This window comes from Pseudorca crassidens, chromosome 5 (assembly GCF_039906515.1).
Source record: "Pseudorca crassidens isolate mPseCra1 chromosome 5, mPseCra1.hap1, whole genome shotgun sequence".
Taxonomy (NCBI): Eukaryota; Metazoa; Chordata; class Mammalia; order Artiodactyla; family Delphinidae; genus Pseudorca; species Pseudorca crassidens.
Genome location: NC_090300.1, coordinates 67,660,556 through 67,683,867, shown reverse-complemented (window position 1 = coordinate 67,683,867; position 23,312 = coordinate 67,660,556). Strand labels below are relative to the sequence as shown.

The 23,312-nt window shown below is 38.8% G+C and overlaps 1 protein-coding gene across 3 annotated transcripts in view; it reads left to right on the top strand.

Moving 5' to 3' along the window:
- The window catches only part of EHHADH (enoyl-CoA hydratase and 3-hydroxyacyl CoA dehydrogenase), a 51,833-nt gene that overhangs the window by 13,465 nt on the left and 15,056 nt on the right, over nt 1–23,312 (top strand). For 2 of the 3 annotated variants that reach the window (XM_067738320.1, XM_067738318.1), the window contains 3 exons: nt 902–1,013; nt 9,557–9,672; nt 22,934–23,273. In XM_067738320.1, the coding sequence (XP_067594421.1) occupies nt 902–1,013; nt 9,557–9,672; nt 22,934–23,273 (568 nt within the window). Of the gene's footprint in view, nt 1–901; nt 1,014–9,556; nt 9,673–22,931; nt 23,274–23,312 lie in introns of all 3 variants that reach the window. The other variant, XM_067738319.1, reaches the window with a different exon arrangement.

Sequence of the window (23,312 nt, the reverse complement as noted above, 5' to 3'; positions counted from 1 at the left end):
TTTTTCCACTTAGCATTGTTTTCAAGGTTCACCTGTGTTGTAACATGTCATTAGTATTTTATTCCTTTCCATGGCTGAATATTTCTTTTTATGGATATACCACATTTTCTTTATTCATTCATTACTTGATGGACATTTGGATTGTTTCTTCTTTCTTGGATTTATGAACAATGATGCTATGAAAATATTTGCACAAGTGTTTTTTGTGGGCATGTTTTCATTTCTTTTGAGTATATATAGAGGAGTGGAATTGCTGGGTCGTATGGTAACTCTGGTCGTATGGTTAACCTTTGAGAAACTGCCAAATTGTTTTCCAAAGTGACTGCATCATTTTACGGTCCCACCAGCAATGTATGAGGGTTTTGTATGCTCCACATACTCTCTAAAACTTGTTATTGTATGTCTTTTTTATTATAGCCATCATAGTGGGTATGAAGTGGTATCTTGTAGTTTTGATTTGCATTTCCCTGATGGCTAATGATATTGAGCATCTTTTCATGTGCTTATTGGCCATTTGTATCTTTTTGGAGTAATGTCTATTCAGATGCTTTGCCCATTTGAATTGGATCATTTGTCTTTTTATTATTGAGTTATAAAAGTTCTTTATATATTCCACATATGTTATTAGCAACTATTTTTTCCCATTCTATGAATAATAGAGTCAGAGAAGAATTGTGTAAGAAGCTGGGGATGTGTTTCAACATGAAGACTTAGGGATGGCACAGCTCTATTTATGCTATTAATTAAAGGAGAGGGTGTGCACTAATTTTCTCTGTAGAAACTCTCACTGAATTCTATGCAGCAATGTTTTTGAGGGTGTGAGAAACCCAGGGGAATGCTTGCCTTGACTCTGAATATATCATCTCATTCTAATGACCTTTATGCCTTCAATCTTTGATAGGCTCAAGTTGGCTTCCCAGAGGTCACACTAGGAATCCTTCCTGGTGCAAGAGGAACCCAGCTTCTCCCCCGACTTATTGGAGTTCCTGCTGCACTTGACTTAATTACCTCAGGTCAGTACTAACCCTGCCAATGTCTGTCTAGTTCAATGTGAGGAACTGGACTAGGATTTAGAAACATTCTGGCTTGACCATTCCCTACCCATGTAATTTTAAGAGGATACTTTAACTTCTTTGATGTCAATTTTCTCATCTTTAAATGTAAAGAATGCCTTTTCTGAGAGCTTCTCGAAAGTTACCATGAAGAGCAAATGTGAGTGCTTTCTAAATGAAAGTATATACAGAGCCCTAATCAAATTTAAGTGTCTGCTCATAGACACTGGTTTCACATAGGGTGCATTATATTCAGATCTAATTTAGAAATTGTAATATAAACAAGAATTGAAACCAGAATTTCCAAGGAAAGATTTCAAATTTTAGTTTGGAAATGACTGCATTTTTCATTTCCCAGGTGATAAGGTGTTAGCTTCAAATAAAAGTTTTCTCTTTCAATAGGGAATGTGAACAATGCAACACTAGAAATCATCTAGAGACCCTGAATTTACCAAATATGATAAGACATAGAAAGATATTGCCAGTCGAAGTGAGGTTGGATGAAAGAACATACATAACTATTTACTCCAAACAGGTGGAACTAATGAGGCCTTGGGCCAGACACTTTACCTCTTTGTGCCTTAGTTTCTTCATAAATGTTTATGACAATAGCACCTACCATATGGTGGTGTGGTGAAGATTAGACACCTTAATGCATACAATGTGCTTAGAACAGTCCTAGACATGGTAAAAAGTGTTAGTTATATGTTATTATTCCCATATCTGACTTTAGTGAAAGAGGAGGATTGAGTAAAAATAAGATGAGGATCTTGGTAATAGACTATATCCCAAAGAATGGGCAATAAAAAGAGCACAATCTTTAGAATCAAAGACCTGAGCTTGAATCCCAGCTGTACCACATATAAACAATATGCCTTGTACAAATTAATTTTTATTCACTCATGCAGCAGCTGTTTAATTTTTTCTCATGTGCTGGGCCCTGTTGTAGGCAGTGGGAACTATAGAGGTAAATCAAACCTACAAAAACTCCTGCCCTTATGGATATTATATACAGAAAACAACAACAATAACAATAATTATCAATTCAAAAATGCACAGTGTTTTCCACATCTTTGAAATCAGGACGCCTCTTACATTCATTGTGAGTTGTGGTTTGATTGGCAGTGTTTTTCTTCCCTTGTTTCTGTGGGTCAGGAATTTGGGAACAGCTTAGTTGGGTTCTAGCTCAAGGTTTCTCATGAAGTTGCAGTCAAGATACTGACTGGGGCCATAGTCATCTGAAAACTTGACTGGGGCTGGAGGATCTACTTCCAAGATCTGCTTCCAAGATGGCGCACTCACATGGATGGCTGCTGCTGACTGTTGGCAGGAGGCTTCATTTCCTCTCCACATGGACCTCTCTCTAGAGCTACCTGCATATCCTCACAGCATGGAAGCTGGCTTCCTCTAGAGTGAGTGATCCAAGAGAGAGCAAGGCAAAGACTGCAATGTCTTTTATGACCTAGCTTTGGAGTCACGTGCCATCTTTTCTGAACTATTCTATTGATTATACAAGTCTTCCCTATCCAACTTGGGAGGGGAACTTGAATACTTAGAGGTCAAACACATGGCAGGTCACTTTGGAGACCAGCTACCACACTGTATACTCTTCTTAAACTCCATGCCTACCTATTATGTAAGCAGTATACATGGTAGGTTAGATGGAGATCAGTGCTAAGGAGAAAACATAAAGCAGAAAGGGGAAATGTAAAATGATAGGGCTGGGGGTTGGGTAATATTTTAGGTAGGATAGTTGGGAAAGGCTTTCCTACAAAATGAATGTGAGTGAATACCTGAAGGATGGAGGAAGCTTGTTATGCCAATATCTGGAGGAAGATATTCCACACAGAGAAAATAGCAAATACCAAGCCCTGAGGTAGGCATACTTGGAAATTTCAAAGAACAGCAAGAAGGTCAATGAAGCTAGAGTAAGGTGAGTAAGGGGAAGAGTAGTAGGGGGTAAAGTCACATCAGGTAGGGACTTGAAGATTATAGAGAGAACTTTGGCTTTTCTTCTGAAGAGGTAGAAAGGCATTAGAGTGTTTTGAGCAGAAAACTAACAAACATGCTGTCACTTATGTTTTTTAAAAGATCACCCTGGCTACTGAAAATATATTAAGTGGAGGTAAGTTCAGAAATAGGAAGACTGATTAGAAGCCTGCTTTAATAATCCAAGGGAGCCATGATGGGAGGTTAGACCTGAGTGGTAACAATGTAAATGGTGAGACGTGGTCAAATTCTGGATATATTTTGAGCCAACAGGATTTTGTGACAGACCAAATGTGAGAGGTGAGGGAAAGGGGAGAGAAAATGATGATTCTAATGGCCTCAGCAGCTGGAAGGATGGCGCCATTACTGAGAAAAGGGGAATTCTGCTGGTAGAGCAGGTTGTAGGGAGGAATCACAAGAGCTTAGTTTTGGACATGTTAAGGTTTGACATCCAACTTGAGGTGTCAGGTAGACAGTTGGATAGACTGGCCTGAAATTTAGAAGGGAGATTGTCTGAACTTCTCTCAGTCTTCATTTTCTCATCAGTAAAACAACCACATAGTTGTGTAAGGAATAATGAAATTACATGACTTGCTTCTGGTATAGTACCTGTCACAGAGGAGACAGTTTATAAATGGTAACTGTGGTAGGCATAATAATGCCTCTCTCCAAGATGTCCACGTCCTAATACCTAGAACCTGTGAATATATTACCTCACATTCGAAAGGGACCTTGCAGGTGTGATTAAATTAAGGATCTCAAGATGGGAGATCATTCTAGATTGTCTAGGTAGGCACAATTTATCACAAGCGTCCTTAGAAGAGGAAGGCAGGAGGGAGAGAAGATGATACACAGCTGGCTTTGAAGATGGAGGAAGAGAAGAAGAAATGTAGGCAGCCTCTAGAGGCTAGAAAAGCCCAGGAACAGATTCTCTCTCAGAGCCTCCAGAAGGAGCACAATTCTGCTGACCTATTTTAGATTTCTGACTCCTAAACTAAGATAATAAATGTGTGCTGTTTTAAGATGCAATGTTTGTGGTAATCTGTATAGGAAACTAATACAGTAGCCATTAATAATGATGATATTAAGACTCTTGCTTCTGGAAAACATTTTTTTTCCTAAGAAGGGATGCTAAAAAATTGTTACTGAAAGTTGAAGATTCCCTACTGATGTTAATGAAGAAAAATACCAGCTCTATAGGCACTGCCCCCTAGGAAATTAATAAGTAAATAAATTTAGATTAAATTAATAAATAGCTAACCTTTTCTGCTCTTCTGAAAACCATAAGAGAGATAATTCTGGAAAGTGGAACAATTACAACAGCCACGCTTCTCCACAATTCCCTTAAAATGCCACCTGAAAACAATCGAATCTTTAGCAGTAACCACAAAACACACGCTTGGGCACAATGCAGTTCATTCCCTGACGTTCTCTGTCCAATCAAATGATGAAAACTACAGTGCCCTGATGTTGCTTCTGCTGTTATTTTCTAGGTCCCGTCTTTCTGAACAGCATAGAAAGCCTCTTCTCTATTCTCATAGAGCTTTGTCTCAGCCCCATAGTTACTTTATGATCTTTCCCAGGACAGGGATGCCCTCAGACTCTAGTCTTTGATGAGGTACCTCTTGCCACCCAGGATACTGGGGAAGAAGCTGCGAATGGCATCTTTATCCTGCCAGTCTTTCAGATTTAGTTAGGTCCATGTGGGTTTTCTCTATACTCGAACAAGATGTTAAGGGTGAGTTTTAATACCCAGGGCTCCCAGTCAGCAATAATAAATATCAGCAAATATTATTTCATGACTAAGACAAATAAAACAGACCAAAAAAAAAAAAACAAGCTATGAAAATATTCTGTGTCATTAGAAAAATGAAACATAAATGTGAGTCTGTTGAAACAGATTAAAGGCAACAAAAAATCTTAGAAAACTCACAATATTCTAAATTAGAAAAGAAAATATTTTATTTATTAAACAAGAACACCCTGTTTAAAATCAAAACATTAGCCAAAATAACTTTGAAGCAATAAAAAGAAAAGATGCACTAGAACAGACTACTGAATCAGCAACATAGAGGATAGAGACACGTTTATAGAATTCAGAAGAATTTCTAAAAAAATACAGAAAATGTAAATGAAGGCAGCAGACATGAGAGGTCTATAATAGAGGCCTCTGCTATGAATAATAAAAGCTCCCAGAGCACAAAGCGAAAAGGGGAGAAGCAATAACCATAGGAAAAAATAGAAGAATCTCTTCAGATACATAAAGGAATCAGAAATTGTACTTTAGTAAGCACCTCATTTTCCTGGAAAAACTGATGAGATGTCAATGCCTTGTATTTTGATAAAGATTTTAAATTTCCACGAAATAGACTCCTGCAAGCTTCCAAAGGATAAAAACAAAACACAACAAAAGGTTACTCTTGAAACAGCTAAAATCACTCCAGCCACAAATAAATTCTCAACGTATGGAACATTTGTATACTAAGATGCTATACAGTCTTAAATGTGGTCTAAATCAGGAGTTCTTAAAGTGCGGCCCAGGAACTCCTAGGTGTACCTAAGACTATTGTGTATGGGGGGGCAGGGGGTGGGGGTGGGGTCCATGGAGTCAGAACTATTTTCATAATAATAAGATATTGCTTGCCTTTTCCACTCTCATTCGCTCACAAATATACAGTGGAATTTTCCAGAGGTTATTGTATGCCATGTGATATCAAAACAGATTGAATGCAGAAGCAGAAATGAGAATCCAACTGTCTTCTATTAAGCCAGACATTAAAGAAATTTGCAAAAATATAAAACAACACTCTTCTCACTAAATTTTTAAAATTTTGAAAATAGAGTTATTTTGCATAAAAATTTATTTATGTTAATATGTAATAGGTTTATCATGGTTATTTTAAAGTGATTTAATAAAGATACATTTTTAAAGTTCTCAGTTATAATTTCTAATATAGTAAATATTAATAGAAATAACCCATATAAAAAAAAGCTCTTTGGCGTATTCCATAATTTTTAAGAGTGCAAAGGGGTCCCAAGACTAAAAAACTTGAGAACTGCTAATCAATACACTTTAAAAAAAAATAAATTTATTTATTTTATTTTATTTATTTTTGGCTGCATTGGGTCTTCGTTGCTGTGTGTGGGATTTTCTCTAGTTGCAGCGAGCGGGAGCTACCCTTAGTTGTGGTGTGCGGGTTTCTCATTGCGGTGGCTTCTGTTGTTGCAGAGCACAGGCTCTAGGCACGCATGCTCAGTAGTTGTGGCTCACGGGCTCAGTAGTAGTGGCTCTCGGGCTCTAGAGCACAGGCTCAATAGTTGTGGCGCAGGGGCTTAGTTCCTCTGTGGCATGTGGGATCTTCCCAGACCAGGGCTCGAACCCTTGTCCCCTGCATTGGCAGGCGGATTCTTATCCACTGCACCACCGGGGAAGCCCCAATACACTTATGTTTGGACACAGAAACCACAATACAAAACTGTGCACACATGGTCCAAATTAGAAAATAATGAGTCTATATTATTACTAATATATAATTACTAGTATAAAATTTATACAGTTACTAATATATAATTAGACTAAAGTCTAAAATGGCTTTTTCCCCCTTTAAATGGGGAGATGTTATAAATTCTTTAGAGCATGAAAAGGGAGTTAAAAACTAAATTTCTTCTCTTCAATAAATTAGATTAGAAATTGCTTTAATTTACAGTGGTATGATAAGTATACTTTTAAGAATGCGAACTATTTTAAGTACCTAATGCAGAATTCATAAGAGGATGCTTACAATCAACCCAACATACTACAGAAATTCAAAGCACATGAGAGGGTTAATTCTGCAAAAGACCAAATAGAAAGGAAGAAAAGCAGCATAAAATATAGGGGGAGGGCTTCCCTGGTGGCGCAGTGGTTGAGAGTCCGCCTGCCGATGCAGGGGACGCGGGTTCGTGCCCCGGTCCGGGAGGATCCCACATGCCACGGATAGGCTGGGCCTGTGAGCCATGGCCGCTGAGCCTGCGTGTACGGAGGCTGTGCTCCGCAACGGGAGAGGCCACAACAGTGAGAGGCCCGCGTACCGCAAAAAAAAAAAAAAAAAAAAAAAAAAAAAAAAAAATATATATATATATATATAGGGGGAAATCATAATAGTGTGAAATGAGTCTGTAAATTCTAAGGTTTATAGAAATTAAAGCATGTGGGGGAATATTGAGGAATTGTGTGTTCCTGCTTTCAGTAGTAAGCCTGAAAGGCAAGAATATCTTGGAGGAAATCAGGAAGGAATCTGGCTTCTTTGACAAAAAGAAATAAAGTGAACTAAGATTCACCTTTTTCAAAGCACTGCTGCTTATAGAAATATCACTATTATTAACATGATGAAGAAAAGAGGTAAAAATAGTAAGAATATGATAGATTTTGATTTGCATAGAGAAGGTCACAGTGAATTAGAAGAAAGCTAACATTGGAATCATACACCTATCTTTTTATTTTATTATATTTTTTAACATCTTTGTTGGACACCTATCTTTTTAAGTAGTCTGTACAATTTTAAGGGGACTTTAAAATGGCTTCTGGAAAGTGTTCCATGTAGAAATTTTTTTCTAAAGCTTGGAAAAGAAGCCACAAAGAAAATTGGAAAGAATTGAGATTACCTGGCTTGCAGAAGTCTCAACTTCAGTTGCCCCAGTCTCTTTATAGTAGATCTAGGGAGGGCTTTTATTAGATTGGACAGTGGTTATTATCTACACTCACAAGAAAGTACAAGAAAGCACAAGAAAGAACAAGTTTAAATCTCAGCATGAGGATTTGGGTTGGATATACAGAGCTGTGTCTTCAGGTCCTTGAAACAGAATAAAAGTACCTGAAATCTCATTGACTCCGTAAGAACAGTAGTGGTCCTTGCAACTTTTGTGAAATCCAGGTCAGAAGAAAACATTACAGCTAATGGAATTTTCAGTTCATCCTGTGGACATCTCATGTTTCCCCTGCTCAGTTGCCCCAAAGATCCTTTTAGTACCCAGGTTTTCATATTCCATTCCGTGTCCCTTTGGGCCCCTTAACCTAGAGAGTCTGATTCACTCACCCCTCACTCAAGTGATTTTGTACAGAGGAGACTTCACCCTTGAAGCCACTTGCCCACCCCCCACTGCCCTCCTCACCCCAGGCGGAGATCTGGAAGCCTGTTTTCAAAGGCATTTCCAGAAAACTGCCCAAATATTGCTGTTACAGAGTGACCCCTGCCCAAAATCATTGAATTGTCTATCTGATCAAGAAAAGCCATTGGTAGCTCTCCGAAGCACTAATAAGAACTGGGAATGGAGGGTTTGTCTCAGAGATGGCAACCACCAACACTCTGTAAGAGCAGCAAAGACCATGGAGTTGTTGCCAGCAAGACTGACTTGGTGATTGCTCTTCAGAAGCCCAGATGGTGCTGGTAAACAAGCAAGCAATGTGTTGCTGTCTCTCTCCTGACCCTGTGGTGAGGGAAGTTTATATCCCTTAACGTCCCGCTTCAGAGTGTGCAGATCAAATTACGTATCTATGCCTGCTGGAGAACATGGGAGTAATGCAAACCCTCATCAAACTTCTGTAACCTCCTAGAGCTTCCAGTCTATACCAGAGGCTGCCAAGTGTCACTAGTGGATGGTAGATGCTCCTGGCACCACCGCCACCAGACACTAGATGTCACCACCTGTGCAGTGAGATTTACGCTGTTGCTGTTCCTTAGTGTTACTCACTCCAGCTAAAAACCCTCAGTTGAGCACTCAGTTTGCCAAGCTTGGGATCATGGGACACACCGTAGTGCCAGGTCTGAAGGAACAATTGTCTGATCATCTCTGTTTCTTTTTTAGCTTCCTTTTTAGCTCCAAAGCTCACACATTAGCAATTCCACAAACTAAGGGAGGGTCGAGATGCTGGGTAGCCAAAAAATGGCAGAGGTCCACCCCACTTTTCCTGTGAAATTTTGATTATAACTTATGTGATATCAACTTAATAATTCTTCTCCCCTGTCTATCCAACTATATTTGTGTTTGAGCTCAGTTCGTAATCAATGGCAGCCCATGGTGTATGCTAGTATAAGAACAGATAGTATTGCTATTGCTGTGCAGCTACTACCTCTGTTATTTATTTATCTGTATTATTATCAAACAATAAATCCTCATTATTATATAGATTTATAGTTCATAAAGTGCTTCTAATAGAGATTTATAGAATAGAAGGAAAATGTATTATTTTCACTTAATACTCAGAATTACCAAGGTAAGCATAATTTTTGCCATTTACCAACGAAGAAATTGTGGTCCTAGTACAGTTCACACAAATAGTGCAAGGTAGAGCTGGAACTTGAATCCAAATTTTCTGATTACCTCTGCAGTAATCTTTCCACTGTAACAGTCAGCGTGGTGCTTGTTTATTTAGTAACAGATGTTTATACCCAGGACAAGTGAATTTTCCTACTAGAGAGAGTGATGTTTTTGGTTTACTATCACATTGTTCTTTGATTTATTTTGTTTTCTTTTAGGAAGACATATTTCGGCAAATGAAGCTCTTAAGCTGGGTATTCTAGATAAAATTGTGAACTCGGATCCGGTTGAAGAAGCAATCAAATTTGCCCAGAGAGTTTCAGGTAAAGAAGATAATAATAAAACTAGCACAAATTGGAAACAAGTTAAATGTCCATCTTAATAAGGAACTCCTTAAATATTTTATGGTACATCCAAATAGAATATGATACAGTTTTTTTTAATTGGAGTATAATTACTTTACAATGTTGTGTTAGTTTCTGCTGTTCAATGAAGTGAATCAGCTATATGTATACCTATATCTCCTCCCTCTTGAACCTCCCTCCCTGCCCCCCACCACCCCACCCATCTAGGTCGTCACAGAGCACCTAGCTGAGCTTCCTGTGCTTTATAGCATGTTCCCACTAGCTATCTATTTTATGCATGGTAGTGTATATATCAACCCTAATCTCCCAATACGTCCCACCCTCTCCTTCTGTCTCTGTGTCCACATGTCCATTCTCTACATCTACGTCTCTATTCCTTCCCTGCAAATAGGTTCATCTGTACCATTTTTCTAGATTCCACATACATGCGTTAGTATACAATATTTGTTTTTCTCTTTCTGGCTTACTTCACTCTGTATGACAAGACTCCACATCTCTACAAATGACCCAGTTTCGTTCCTTTTTATGGCTGAGTAATATTCCATTGTGTACATGTACAACATCTTCTTTATCCATTCATCTGTCGTTGGACATTTAGGTTGTTTCCATATCCTGGCTATTGTAAATAGTGCTGCAATGAACATTTGGTAACATGTGTCCTTTTGAATTATGGTTTTCTCAGGGTATATGTCCAGGAGTGGGATTGCTGGGTCATATGGTAGTTCTATTTTCAGTTGTTTAAGGAACCTCCATACTGGAGGTTGATACAGTGGCTGTATCAATTTACATTCCCACCAACAGTGCAAAAGGGTTCCCTTTTCTCTACACCCTCTCCAGCATTTATTGTTTGTAGATTTTTTGATGATGGCCATTCTGACTGGTGTGAGGTGATACCTCATTGTAGTTTTGATTTGCATTTCTCTAATAATCAGTGATGTTGAGCATCTTTTCATGTGCCTCTTGGCCATCTGCATGTCTTCTTCTTCTTTTTTTTTTTGTGGTACACGGGCCCCTCACTGCTGTAGCCTCTCCCGTTGCGGAGCACAGGCTCCGGACGAGCAGGCTCAGCGGCCATGGCTCACAGGCCCAGCCGCTCCGTGGCATGTGGGATCTTCCCAGACAGGGGCACGAACCCGCGTCCCCTGCATCGGCAGGCGGACTCTCAACCACTGCACCACCAGGGAAGCCCTGCATGTCTTCTTTAGTGAAATCTCTATTTAGGTCTTCTGCGCATTTTTTAATCGGGTCGTTTTTTTGATATTGAGCTCCATGACCTATTTTGGAGATTAGTCCTTTGTCCGTTGCTTCATTTGCAAATACAGTTTTAAAATGAATGAGAAACTCTATGTATTGACATGGTATGAATGCCATGATGTATTGTATGGTTAAATGAAAAACGCATCATTGTGTACAGTGGTGCAACATTTGTGTAACAAGAAAGGGGGGATAGGATTGAATGTTTATATAGGGAGAGTGTATATATGTAACTGTCTCTGTACAGGATACTTCTGTAACTATTCACAAGAGAGGATTGATGGTTGCCTCTGGGAATGGGGCTGACCAGCCAGCAGAAGCAGTTAAAAGTAGACGTCCCTTTTTATTCTTCTGTACCTTTTGAATTTTTATTGAATGAGTGTATCTTCTATTAAGAAACATAACTAAAATTTAAGAAAAACCAAGCAAACAAACATTTCAGCCATTAGAAGACAAGCTCTATAATTTACCACAATGAAGCCATGGTTCTGTCTCAGTGAGCTACGTTTTCTCTCTCTCACTGGTTTCTCACTTTATGGACTCATGACATTCCTTTAAGAGTTCTTTGGAGTGGCATTCCTAGATTTCTTTTTTTAAAAAAATGTTTCTTTTTGATTTATGGAGGTTGGCAGCAAGATGGAGAGGGTTAAAGTGCATCAGAAAAAATAATTGGGAGGAATATTGGGCTATAGGCAGAGTGTTCATCTCCCTCGGTTGGTGGTAGGTAATGGCTAGGTGTCATTCAAAGGCTTCTTTTGAAAAAGTCCTTCTTTTGTCCACCCTGGCAGGGACCAAACACTTCCCTGAAATAATCTTTCTTTTTGTGGCTCTAACCAGTTACTGTTTCATTTCAATAGCAAAAGCTTGAACTGGAAAGGCCAGGAACTGTAAGGAGAAAATACTGGTGACTCTAAAGAGAGTTAGCAAGGCTTTGCCCAAAGGGGAATGAGTTTCCTGCTGTCTTTCTCTGCTTTCCAGATAATCTTCACCACAGTTTCATCACTGGTTTCATTGTGCCTCCTGGAAGCACTTATTGTTTTGTTGGAAGTCATTTGGCCTACAGCAAAGGCTATTTGCATTTGTAGGTCCCTAAATGGTTTTTGGTTTGGGGCTTAAGAGAGACCCATGTCTATCATTTACACCTGTAGTTTTAGTTTGTAAAGGCCCTGATTTTGACAGAAGTTCTTTTCTTTGACTGATTTCCAGAGATTCAGATTTGAGAGTTAAGTTACTACAAGAGATAGATGAGCATCATGGTCTGGTACACTTATAAAAGCATCTGTTTTAATTACTAAAATTTATTTAGTTTTAAAAATTAATTTTACATTAAAATTTTAAACACTAAATTGTTATTTTTTTAAATTTCTAAAAAGGTCTACTCAATCTAAGTAATATTACAGTTTGTCCACTTGGTGGCATCCAAATATTGAGGAGGAATCATTTGCTTTAAAATTTGGTAATTTACCTGTTAGCGATAGGAGAATGGTTCTGGGTTTTGGACAATTATGTATAACTATTTTAAATGATAATCATGAAAACTTTGTAGAAATGTAAAATTGTGATATAAAAATGTCTAAATACAAACTTACATATAGTCTATACTTATAGTTACATAGAGTATTATGAATACAGACAAAAATTTTGTTGTTGTTGTTTTTTAAACATCTTTATTGGAGTATAATTGCTTTACAATGGTGTGTTAGTTTCTGCTTTATAACAAAGTGAATCAGTTATACATATACATATGTCCCCATATCTCTTCCCTCTTGTGTCTCCCTCCCGGCCACCTTCCCTATCCCACCCCTCTAGGTGGTCACAAAGCACTGAGCTGATCTCCCTGTGCTATGCGGCTGCTTCCCACTAGCTATCTATTTTACGTTTGGTAGTGTATATATGTCCATGCCACTCTCTCACTTTGTCCCAGCCTTACCCTTCCCCCTCCCCGTGTCCTCAAGTCCATTCTCTAGTAGGTCTGTGACAGATAAAAATTTAAAGAAAATACACAAAAATGAAAATAAGTTGTTTTCCCCCCAGAATTTCTTAAATGATTTTTGCTTTTGTTTGGATTTTTCCAGCTTGAGGTATAATTTACACACAATAAAATTCACCCATTTTAAATGAAGAGGTCGATGAATTTCTGTAATCATTTGCAGTTGTATAACCACTGCCACAATCAAGATATAGTTCTATCACCCTAAATAGTATTGTCATGCCTCTTTCAGTAGATTCTCTCCCCTGCCCTTGGCCGCAGACAACCACTGGCCTGTTTTCTGTTACTATAGTTTTGTTTTCTAGAATTTCATATAGCATGTAGTCTTTTGTGTCTGGCTTCTCTCACTTAGCATGTTTTTGAGGTTCATGATGTTCTTTCATGTATTAATTTTTTATTCTTTTTTTGTTACTGAATAATAATCCATAGTATGGATATACCACAATATGTTTATTCATTTATCAGTTGATGAACATTTAGGTTGTTTTCACTATGGGTGTACACAAGTCTTTGCAGACATTATATTTCCCTTTCTCCTGAGTAAATACCTAAGAGTAGTATTGCTGGATCATATAGTAAGTATATGCTTAATTCTTAAATGCTTTTTAAACTTGGTGATTAATATAAAACCATTCATGATTTGAAAGACACTAATTTTTTCCAAGCAAATTAGCAAAGATAGAAAAAATAATATGCTCAGATTGAATTTAAATAAGCACTTATTAAACAGCTTGTAGTATATCCTGCCTGTCTAGACGGCAATTGGGCAATCATGTATTGAAGCTTGTTCTTATGTTTTGACTTATTATTTCTATTCTCAGACGTTTATCACAGAGAAATAATCACAGAAGTACACAAAGATTTGTATACAGTGATACTCACTGAAGCTTTATTTATCATTATTAAATGTTGGAAACAACTCAAATATCTAATTCTAAGGGATTAATTGCATAAAAGATGATAGATCTCAGTGAAGCAACCCCATTCAGCCATTAAAACTTCCATTTTTAAAGGAAATTGAAGAGCTTGGAAAAATGCTTACATGTAATATTAAGTAGAAAAAACAACCAGATAGGAAGTTGCACAAATGTGTGTGTGTTCATATGCATATTTACATACAGAAAAAAAACAAGGAGATATAACAGATTTTTAACAGTGGTTGTATCTGGATGGTAGGTAGAGAAGACCTTTGTTTTTTGTTTTTTTTTTAATGTTTATCTTTTCCTATTATCTGAGTCATTAAATTTACCCAAAGGAAAAAGGGATGCCTGGCCAGTGTGGAAGGGGTACAGTCTAGTAGAGAAATAGGTTTAGGATTGGATGTCAGGAGGCCTGGATTATAATTTTAACCCATAGCTATATGGACCCTAACAAATCAGCTTTGGGGGCTTTATTTTCTTCATCAATGAAAGGAAATGTTTCAACAAAGTAAGCTGATTTCAAACTGTATTCTGAGACCCTATGGGCTCCAGTTTTTTTTTGTCTTGCTACAACCTGGGCAGCTCTACTGTGTCCCTTTTGAGGTTTAGGGTTTAGAATCCCAAGGAAAACTCTGGAACTTTTACTTAAAAAAAAAAATGAGTTCCACTGTTTAGAATCCTATGATTTCTTGGTGCTGCCCTGTAATAGATAAACGCTAGAGATACAAGGTAGAGAAATCGGGCAGATCAATGAAGGACTAGCTCAGAGAATCTTATCTACATTTACACTTATTATCTTACAAAATGTGTAGCTTAGCTAGGCTTACATATTTTGCATTTCATTTTCATTTGAGGTCTTGTGCTTTTCCTTTCTTTTTTTCCTTTGTTTGCTTTTAAATATAGCTGTTAGACTGTGGTTATTTGGCAGACAAAATTGATGGATTGATTTGAAGGACAGGCTTCACAAAAATCTATTATAAAAATGTATATTTATGTTTTATAATAGATATTTTTTATAAATATATGATATAAATAGTACAGATATTTATTATAAATATATGATATAAATAGTACTGATGTTTATTATAAATATGAATGTATAAATATAAAATACTTTTTATTAAAATATATTGATGTAGGGCTTCCCTGGTGGCGCAGTAGTTGAGAGTCCGCCTGCCGATGCAGGGGACACAGGTTCGTGCCCCGGTCCGGGAAGATCCCACATGCCGTGGAGTGGCTAGGCCCGTGAGCCATGGCCGCTGAGCCTGTGCGTCCGGAGCCTGTGCTCTGCAATGGGAGAGGCCACAACAGTGAGAGGCCCGCGTACCGCAAAAAAAAAAAAAAAAAAAAATATATATATATATATATAGATAGATGTTAAATATATGTGCATTTACAAATCTATAGCTAGTGAAGCTAGTGCAATTGTCTTGATCTAGAGGAACGGTTCTCAAACGTTACTGTGCATCAGAATCACTTAGAGGGTCTGTTAAAACATAGATTATAGGACCCCACTCATTACTTTCTGAATTAGTACATCTGGGATGGGGCCCAATTTGCATTTCTAACAAGTTCCTAGGCGATGTTGATGCTGTATTCTGGGGACCACACTTTGAGAACCACCGATGTACAGAGAACAAGAGTGAGAATGGAGATAACTTTTCCTAGCTTTGACTTTTTACATGCAAACACTACTTGCTGTCTTAAAGATATTAGTAAATCAGTTCTGCATGGTTAAAAAACAAACATGTATGGTTGCACACCTTGTGATTATACTAAAAACTCCTGAATTAACAAACTTTAAAATGGTGACTTTTACTGATGTGATTTATATCTCAGTTTTAAAAGTACCTGTAAAATTTTTGAATTCTCTTTTTCCATTTGTAAAAATATTTCATTAATTCAGCCTATTCTCACTCCGCATCACTTCCCCCACCCCCACTGCTGAAATGTTGACTTAAAAAAATAACAAAAGGAAAAGATTAAGAGCACTTATTTAGTTTCCACATCCAATAAAGAAGTTGAGAAGGAAGGAAATTTCCAATGGTCAATGTTGCAATCAGCAGTTTTGGAGCCAGTTATGGGTGGGAGGGGATTGTAGGAGGTTAACATATATATCTAAAAATGTGATTTGGGAAGTAGCTGCAAATTTCTCTACAAACTTAACACGCATCCTGGAGAGTTGACTGTGGAAGTTAATTAGCTTCATGTATCTTAATGCTTTTGTTACATGAAGCCTCTTAGACTACTGCAGTGCAATGGATTTAGCAGAGCAATTCAAAATCACTTGGCCAAACCAGATTGCTTTGGCTAAACTGGGGAGGGGAGGGTCCTGTAAAATGCTATTTATTTGCATTTGGCCAGCAGCCTGCTTGTTCCCAAACTGAGTAAGAACTCCTTGTTCCCACGTGCATGATTCTGGCATAAGCTGAAAATGTGTACTGTTAGTCAAAGATGGGCACAGGGGACATAGAAGTGGGAGCCTCAACTCAGGAACCCAGTGCTCTGTTTTTGTCCCTGTAATGAACTCTGGTCCTGTTACTATGACTGCACTGGGCTGTGTTAGCCATTTTTAGCGATTCTTATTCTGCCCAAAGACCTTGATCTGTTTAGATTTTGTGGCTTAAAAAAAAATCTTAGTGGTTACATCTGTCTTTCTCTTCATTTTATCTTTTGCGCTTTGTAATTTATTTTTACTGTCTGGGAACATTTATATAAACATGTTTCACAAAAGCAGAGTGACACTGCCATACCTAGGAAGCCTGAGCACACGTCTAAACTGGGCTTCTTTTTTATGTACCCCACTTCTTTAGGGACCCCCCCTCAAGCCTGGAAAAATGCAGTTGTTATGTTTGTCCTTTGCAGCCCTTCTATGAGAGAGACAGCTTACTGTTTATGAGAGTTAGAGAAAAGAGAGTCCATTATGTCTTAGGAAACCATTTCTGTAAACTGCACATTATGTCTCTCTTTATCCTAGGCAGAGAAAATCTCTTCCTGTTAGTTTACTAGAAAGGAAAGAGGGAAAATAATCACCTCCTTTTCTTCCTTTGGGCATCTGAGTCCTTTATTTTTTTAATTAAAACTTCTGCCTTAGAAAACTTCAAAGAATTAAGAAAAAAATGTGAATGGGTCAGGGAAAGAATTCAATTATAAGCATATTTGAATCATTAATTAGTTCTTCACTTTCCCATGTTCCTGGCAGCTAATGCTGGTGCTGACCTGCTCAACACTTGCCTCTCTTATTATGTAGTTACAGCTGAGTGACTTTAAAACTACCAAGACTCTAAAACTACCAGCTGTATAAGAAATACACTTTGAAAACACCATACCTGTGGACCCAAAGTGGAAATTCTGAATATATTTTGTAGTAATAAAGTGAAGTTTTAAGATAATAGCATCCTTCAGTTACAGCCACAGAACAAAAGGAATAGGAAATTGACAGGAAAAAACCTTCTAATGTTTGTGCCCTGATCCAGCACTCTCCAGTGGATGTGCTTAGTTTGGCCCTAGGCTGGTCGGAACAAGTGCTCTGGGGGGCTCCCAAAATGTGCATCTGTAGTCTCAGAGGTTCTGAGTATCCCCAGAATACTAGGAATATGCCAATTGGCTAAAATTACTGCACACTATTCAGTTTTTTTCTTCTTCATTTTTTTTTAAAGATTTTTTTTGATATGGACCATTTTTTTTAAAAGTCTTTATTGAATTTGTTACAATATTGCTTCGTTTTATGTTTTGGTTTTTTGGCCTCAAGGCATGTGGGATCTTCGCTCCCCAACCAGGGATTGAATCCACACCCCCTGCATTGGAAGGCGAAGTCTTAACCACTGGACCACTTTCTTCCTTTTTTTCTTTCTCATCTCTTTTCAATCTCTGGCCCAGGTTAGAGTTGCCAGGAGCTGCATCTGTCCTTGATACAGTGGCTGACATATGCTCTGCTCTTGGACCTCCCAGAGGCTATACCTCAAAATCAACTATTGAATTAAAAAAAAATACTCATGCCCAGGCCCCACCCTTAAAGATTCTTTTTTTTTTTTTTTTTTTTTTTTTTTGCGTTATGTGGGCCTCTCACTGTCGTGGCCTCTCTCGTTGCGGAGCACAGGCTCCGGACATGCTGGCTCAGCGGCCATGGCTTATGGGCCTAGCCGCTCTGCGGCACGTGGGATCTTCCTGGACCAGGGCACGAACCCGTGTCCCCTGCATCGGCAGGTGGACTCTCAACCACTGCGCCACCAGGGAAGCCCCCTTAAAGATTCTTAACTGAGTTCACAGTGGGGCATGGGCATCCAAACTTTTTAAACTCCTCAAATAACCCTGATGTGTGCTATGATGTTGAGAATCAGCTCCTGTCATGGTGGGGCTGGTGGTAGTGTCACAAGGACAGAGATCCAGCTCTAAGATATCCCAAACCCAGCTATGCTCTGTCCCAGGAAAGTCTGCAACAGCCACCTGTTGTCAGATGCCACAACACTGACAGCTCTGCCTCCTTTCCTCTTCCACTTGTCTTCTACCCACTGTCCTCTCCTCACTGTCTGTTCTTGTCTCTCTTTTGAGCCACCAGGGAATTAAATCAGCTGTAGGCCCTGGAAAGGTCTTCATCCTTCTGCACTGAGCTTGCCTTCCCATAAAGGATTGGGTAACTCATTGGTTAACTGAGCAAGTAATTGGTAGCCTGTTGGGTAGAGTTCATGTTTTTCCAACAATAACAGGGACCACATGCTGCTACTCATCATCTTGCCTCCTTTCCTGAATCTTATTCTTATATGGGAAAGCATTAATTTAAAAATCCATTCTTTTGGGCTTCCCTGGTGGCGCAGTGGTTGAGAGTCCGCCTGCCGGTGCAGGGGACACGGGTTCGTGCTCCAGTCTGGGAAGATCCCACATGCCGCAGAGCGGCTGGGCCAGTGAGCCATGGCCACTGAGCCTGCGCGTCCGGAGCCTGTGCTCCGCAACGGGAGAGGCCACAACAGTGAGAGGCGCGCGTACCGCAAAAAAAAAAAAAAAAAAATCCATTTTTTTCAATTCTACATAGTAATCAAGCATTAAGGAAATGTTCTTGCCAACTAGGTTAAAAAAAAAAAAAAAGGTTGAGATTATACAATGCCTCACAGATACAGTTCTTCCTTGTGCACATGATTATATCCAAACCTTACTCTCCCTTGGACACATAGTAACATACTAATGCCAGACTGGCTCACATTCATCTGTCTTTTTATAGTGAAACTGCTTTGTAAGCTCTGGTAGGTTTCTGGTCTAATTAACTAAGGTGTACATTTTTGATATATTGCTTTATTTTTTAAGAGATAGTAGCACTTTTTAGGAAACAGTTTCTGGAATACTATTTTAGAAAACTATTTTAGAAAAAATAAATTTATTACACATTTATACTTTTATGTAAACTTTAAAATAATTCTTTTGAGTTATTTAAAAAAATAGGACCACAAGGATTCTGATTAGAAATTCATATATAATATATGGAAAATATTTATTTTATGCTATTAAATATTTATATTCAGGGACATGGGGTCATTCTTTATTAAGGTATTATTTTATGTTCTTCAATAAAATGTTATATAGGCCTTCATAAAGGTCTTGTACCTTTCTTAACAAATTCATTGCTAGATATTTTTTAACAGCCTTGATGAGGCATAATTTGCCTTTGAGTTAGAGTTGCGCAACCATCCCCATAAATCAGTTTTAGGACTTCTCCACTATCCCCAAAATTTCCCTCTGCCCTTTTGCAGCTTACCCCCACTCCCACCCCCAGCCCCAGGCAACAGCTGATCTTTCTGTCTCTATAGATTTGCCTCTTCTGGACATTTAAAATAAATTACATCACATCAATATGTAATCTTTTGCGTCTGGCTTCTTTCAGCTTGCATAATGTTTTTAAGGTTCATTTGTGTTGTAGCATGTGTCATTAGTTTGATCCTTTTTTTCTTTTTTCCTGGCTGTGTTGGGTCTTCGTTGAGGTGAGTGCAGGCTGCTCTTCATTGTGGTGTGTGGGCTTCTCATTGCGGCGGCTTCTCTTGTTGCAGAGCACGGGCTCTAGGCACCCGGGCTTCAGTAGCTGTGGCATGCAGGATCTAGAGCACAGGCTCAGTAGTTATGACACATGGGCTTAGTTGCTCCACAGCATGTGGTATCTTCCTGGATGAGGGCTCGAACCTGTGTCCCCTGCATCAGCAGGTGGATTCTTAACCACTGTGCCACCAGGGAAGTCCCTTTTAAAATAATTAATTAATTAATTAATTTATTTATTTATTTATTTAGTTTTGGCTGCATTGGGTCTTCATTGCTGTGCGCAGTCTTTCGCTAGTTGCAGTGAGCGGGGACTACTCTTTGTTGCGGTGCTTGGGCTTCTCGCTGCAGTGGTTTCTCTTGTCGCAGAGCACGGGCTCTAGGCATGCCGGCTTCAGAAGTTGTGGCACGCAGGCTTCAGTAGTTGTGGCATGTGGGCTCAGTAGTTGTGGTTCTTGGGCTCTAGAGCGCAGGGTCATTAGTTGTGGTGCACGGGCTTAGTTGCTCCGCAGCATGTGGGATCTTCCTGGACCAGGGCTGGAACCTGTGTCCCCTGCATTGGCAGGTGGATTCTTAACCACTGCGCCACCAGGGAAGTCCAGTTTGATCCTTTTTATTGCTGAATAGTATTTCATTGTATGGCTATACTACATTTTCTTTATCCATTCATCAGTCAGATATTCACATTGTTTTTGGTTTTGAGCTACTATAAATAATGCTGCAGTGAGTATTCACATACAAGTTTTACACATTTTCATTTCTCTTGGGTAGATTCCTAGGAGTGAAATTGCTGGGTCGAACAGTAAGTTTATGTTTATCTTTTTAAGAAACTGCCAAACTGTTTTCAAAGTGAATGTACTGTTTTACATTCTCACAAGCAACGCACGAGGGTTCCAGGTACTCCACATCACCGCCAACATTCTGTGTCATGTCTTTTTGATGATAGTCCTTCTAGTGGGTCTGTGTTGGTTATCTATAGTTGCATAACAAATTATCCCCAAATTTATTTGCTTAAAATCAAACTATTCCTATCTTACAGTTTCTGTGGAATCTGGGTGTGGTTAGCTAGGCCCTCTGGTTTAGGGTTTCACAAAAGACTACATTCAAGGTATTGCAGGGGGGACTGTATCTACCTGGAGACTTGACTGGGGAGCGATCTGCTTCCAAGCTCACTCAAGTGGCTATTAGTGGAATTCAGTTCCTCTTGGTCTGTTGAACTGAAGGCCTCGGTTCCTCACTGGCTGTTGGCTGAAAGCCTCCTTCAGTTCTTTGCCTCATGGGCTTCACTGGAGGGCAGCTCACCCATGGTAGCTTGTTTCCCTCAGAGCGAGCAAGTGAGAGAGCAAGAATCTTTTTGTCATTTAATCTCAGAAACGACATCCCATTACTTAGAGGCTGCCTACCACATTCATTGTGGTTTTAATCTGCATTTCCCTAATGACTAATGATGCTGAATGTTTTTTCACTGCTTATTAGCTGTTTGTATATGCTCTTTGGTGAAATATCCACTCAAGTTTTTACCCATTTTAAAATTGAGTTGTTTGCCTTCTTATTATTGAGTCATAAGAGGTCTTTATATACTCTGGATACAAATACTTAATTAGATATTCTGTATGCAAATTGTATTCATTTTCTACTTCTTGATAACAAATTACCACCAGCTCAGCAGTTTTAACAACACAAATGTATTACTTAGTGATCTATAGGTCAGAAGTCTGGTAGGGGTCTCACTGGACTAAACCCAGGTGTCAGCAGCTGCACTCCTTTCTGAAGGCTCTAAGGGAGAATCTGTTTACTGCTCACTCGGGTTGTTGGCAGAATTCATACTTGTGTTGTAGGACCAAGGTCTCCATGTTTTTGCTGGTTGTAAACTGATGGCCATTCCTAGCTTCTAGAGGTCACTGCAGTCCTTTGCTCTTGGCCCCCTTCCACCATGTTCAAAGCCAGGTTGTCATCCATGGAGCCAGTCCTTCCTGTGTTGCATCTCTCTGACTCTTCCTCTCTCACTCCAGCTGGGAAAGGCTCTCCTCTTTTAAGCATTCATGTAATTAGATTGGGCCCACCTGGATAATACACGGTAATCTTCACATTTCAAGGTCTTTAACCTTAATCACATCTGTAGAGTCTCTTTGCCATGTAAGGTAATATATTCATAGGTTCTGGGGATTAGGAAGTAGACATTTGGGGAGGGTGTTATTTTGCCTACCACACAAATATTTTCTCCCAGTCTATGGTTTATCATTTCATTTCATTTGCTTAATGGTGTTCTCTGAAGTACAAAAGTCTTTAATTTTGATGAAGTCCAACTTATTGATTTTTTTCTTTCATGGATTGTGCTAAGAATACTTTGCCTAACCAAAGGTCATAAAGATTTTTCTTTTTTTTTAAGAAAATTTTATAGTTTTAGCTCTTCAATTTAGATTTATGATCCATTTTGAATTAATTTTTATATATGGTGCTAGGTAAGGATCTAAGTTTGTTTTTTTCATGTGGATATCCAGTTGTCTGCAGCATCTCCTTTCTCTCATTAAATTGTTTTGGCACCTGTGTTGAAAATCAATTGGCAGTGATTATAAGGATTTATGTTTGAACTTTCAATTCTCTTTATTGATTTGTATCTCTATCCTTGTGCCGATATTACACTGTCTCCTTTTCTAGATATTTTAAAGTTTTTGTTACTGTTAAGAATGGAGTTAAAATTATTTTGAACCTAAAATATCATTAACTCAGAACGATTTTCCTTAAGCTCACTGGCAGATTGATATAATTAATCTATCATAATATTATCTTGGCCTTGAAGTAAAAAGAAAGTGTAATTTTATGCCTCAATTAGGTAACTGGAAATTGCTTTGAATCTATTAAATTCTGTCTAATGGGACTAAGTTGCAAAGATGTCGGAGATTTTGGTATTAGTGTTACATTAAATATCTTGATGAATAGTATTTAATTTCATATTTTGAATTTGAACAAGTTATTACTATTGCTATATACACATATTCCCTTGGTATATGTAACATTTCCAAATTTTCTTTCTTATTTCTTTCAGATCAATCTCTAGAATCCCGTAGAATCTACAACAAGCCGATCCAGAGCTTGTCCAACATGGACACCATTTTCAGTGAAGCCCTTCGGAAGATGCGGAAGCAGCACCCTGGGTGCCTTTCTCAGGAGACTTCCATCCGTGCAGTCCAGGCCGCTGTCCAGTATCCCTATGAGGTGGGCATCAAGAAGGAAAAGGAGCTGTATGTGTACCTTCAGAGATCAGGGCAGGCTAGAGCCCTGCAATATTGTTTCTTGGCGGAGAGGACCACAAATAAGTGGTCCACTCCCTCTGGAGCATCCTGGAAAACAGCACTGGCACGGCCCATCTCTTCTGTTGGCATTCTCGGTAAGGACATGGGTAATGTCACTCCCCAAATCTGCACAC